This window comes from Pyxicephalus adspersus, chromosome 3 (assembly GCF_032062135.1).
Source record: "Pyxicephalus adspersus chromosome 3, UCB_Pads_2.0, whole genome shotgun sequence".
Classification (NCBI taxonomy): Eukaryota; Metazoa; Chordata; class Amphibia; order Anura; family Pyxicephalidae; genus Pyxicephalus; species Pyxicephalus adspersus.
Window position 1 is genome coordinate 113,258,334 of NC_092860.1, and position 2,978 is coordinate 113,261,311.

At 35.9% G+C, this 2,978-nt stretch overlaps 1 protein-coding gene across 1 annotated transcript in view; it reads left to right on the forward strand.

The window, feature by feature from the left end:
* The window catches only part of GALNTL6 (polypeptide N-acetylgalactosaminyltransferase like 6), a 571,078-nt gene that overhangs the window by 147,621 nt on the left and 420,479 nt on the right, over nt 1-2,978 (forward strand). Inside the window, exon 2 of the mRNA XM_072406052.1 lies at nt 1,096-1,204. Within this exon, the coding sequence (XP_072262153.1) occupies nt 1,096-1,204 (109 nt within the window). The remainder of the gene's footprint in view (nt 1-1,095; nt 1,205-2,978) is intronic.

Below are 2,978 nucleotides of genomic sequence, written 5' to 3' on the forward strand. Positions count from 1 at the left end.
ATATATATTCTTGAAATTTATCCTAGCCATTGTAATTTCCATTTTATTTTTTTGTGATGATTTTGTGTAATAGAATAAATTATTTCTGTAAACAACAAAAGTTGTTATTGTTTTAAATCCTTCAAATAAAGGAGAGCCCCTGAAATAAAGTGGGCGTATGAGGAGAATAGGAGCAGCATAACTGAGTGCTCAGGGGATCAAGAAGTATAAATGGGGTAATGGTACTAAGTATGGGTTCAAAAGAAAGGTGAGAGTTAAGATTGGTGGACTGAAATAGGAAGAGGGGTGGAAGGTGAGTTTGGGAAAAACCTGGAAAAAGAAATGAGGCCTGTCAGCCTTTAGACAGTGAAGGAAATAGCTACCACCATCCTCCCTACAGATTCGATAGATTGGATGGTGTGTGGTAGGAGGAGGAGTGGTTGTGATCATTGTTAGTGATTCCATGTCCTCAAGGGCAATATTTGGTAATAATAGGGGACCTATCCAAGCTGTGGCATTAGTGTACTTGTCTTGAATGAGGGTTGGTAGGTGGTGGGTTGGGGTAAGTTTTTTCTAAATAGTCCCTTTGTGTTATAATGGAATGTATAGTGGAATGTAAAACTCCAGTTAAACACCCAAACATAGTATTTCCAGTAAAACTGTATTCATTTTAAATGTATTCACTTTTTAAATACTTTCTAATTTCTAATAAACATTCCTACTTTCAAACCTCACAAAACTTTAAAGAAAAACACATTTATAGTAGTTTTGTTTACCTTATTATCACTGGTGCCATGACCTCCCAAGCTATTTTGGTAAATATTATATAGTTATAACTGAACAATATAGATTCAATATCAGAATGACTTGGTTAATGTAGAAAATAAAATAAATTATACTCTGAATTTGTAGTTGGCCTGAATTTGAACGGCAGCATTTCTGATTTGTTGCTATCTAGAGATCAGTCTAAACTGCATGTGTGCAAATTGAGGGGTCATCAGTAAATCCTGTACAAAAGATAAGGATCTGGTTATTTACTCTACCTCTTTTATGTTTTCACATTTTTATACTTATACAAATTAACAAAATGTCCTGTTGTCTCCTTCTGTCTTGCAGGGTTTTTCACTCGGACTTAGTGATGCCCAGCTCTACACATGGACAGATGGCCTCAGAAGGAAAGACTGGCATGACTATGACAGCATTCAGAAGGATGCATTGCGCACAGGTAATAAAATGTCTAAGTGCAATAAGCTGTTCTAGTTGGGAATTTAATATTAATCTTAGCTGGAAATATTGGTGCAAACAGAAACAAATTTAAATTTTAAAAGCAAATAAATAAGTGATTGTTAAACAACTGAAGTGTTCAGAGACAGTGTTATGCAAAGTATGTCATACAAAGTGCTTAAAAAAATGTAATTTAAAGTTTTACAATGTTGATGTATGAAAGGATCTAGACTACAGAGATTTTACATGTGCGTGAATATTTATTAATACTAATGGAAATGTTCAGCAAATACATTTAGCTAAGCAAGTAAAGGTTAAATAATTGATTTTTTTGTACGCATACGTCAGTTGTAACTGAACAAAACAAAACTTAAAAGTCCCAATTAATGCAAAAAGACTTTAATACTAGTTTTAAAACAAGCAGGCATATTTAATAATATGGCTGTGACATCAATAATATTTTTCAATGGGCAGTAATCCATCAACCAATCAAGTTCACATTTACTGTTGAAAACAGTATAAGACCAGTCTATATTTATCTCTGAATTACAGGGAAAAACATGTAATTTTGCAAAAATGCTTTTACGTATTCCAACATGTTTTCTGACCTCCCTAAACCACATACACACGTGCAATTATAGTCGTTGGAAAGGATCTTTTTCAAGCCTTTTCAACAACTAGGGACTGCACGTTGCATGAACGAGTGCTGTACATACATCACCGTTCTGCTCTATGGAGAGGGGAGGGGGAGAATGACGGAGAGGCACCCTGCTGCGCGCTCTCCCCCTTCCCTTGCATTAGGATCGTTCGTTGTTCGTCGTCCTTGGACCTCCAGGATGGTCTTTTTTAAGATTGGGCAACGGGCACTGTACACACGCCAGATTCTCGTCCGATATCAGCCCTGAGACGATTATCGGGCGAGAACCATTGGACGTGTGTACGTAGCTTAACATTTTTGCTGACAATATTACACTCCAGAGAATACAGAATGGTATACAGTATGTACCTGTATCTGTTACATAGGAATGTGCTGAAGTGATAAAAAGAAGATCTTTTTTCATGCTTTGAGATGCATTAAAGCCCACTAATTTTGAATGTGCCTCAGTTAATTTACATAGTTTAACATTACCGCACCAATTGCATGAAATGTGTACACTGTAGCACATTATGTTTAGGTATGAATGAGTGATGCTAGATTGACTTTAATGAACAATCCCAAGCAAATACATTAAACAGATTAGTAAACTACCAATTCTATCCAGGCACTAAGTTAAAGTCTGCTAAAAGTAATTTTATCCTATGTATACTGCAGCAAGGTTTCACAGTGCTCCTTACATTCTGGTTCAATCTAATAGATGAGAACATTGCCTTTTCCTCTTTCTTCTAATCGCTCTTTCTTCATAATGGACCTGATTTAATAAATCCCTCTAAGACCGGCAGAGATAGACTTTCTTGGGTGAATCTGGTTGATCCAGCAAACCTGGAACAGATCCATTCCAGCTTTGTTGAATCCCCAATCTGATATGAGTTCAACTGGTGGCTTGAAGAAACGTAGTAATGTAATAGATGGTGTTTTCTGTATTGGATAGATTGAACAAAGCCTACAATTTGTTTAGGATCATCTTTACTGTATTTAAAAAAGCAAAAGGGATTCAAAGGTTATCAACAGCAGGGAGTTGAGTAAACTATTGCATTTCAACTATATCTGGAAAAAGATGTTATATGTTGGGCAGGTGAAATGCATTCCACAGAATGTGTATATTGTCATAAAGCAA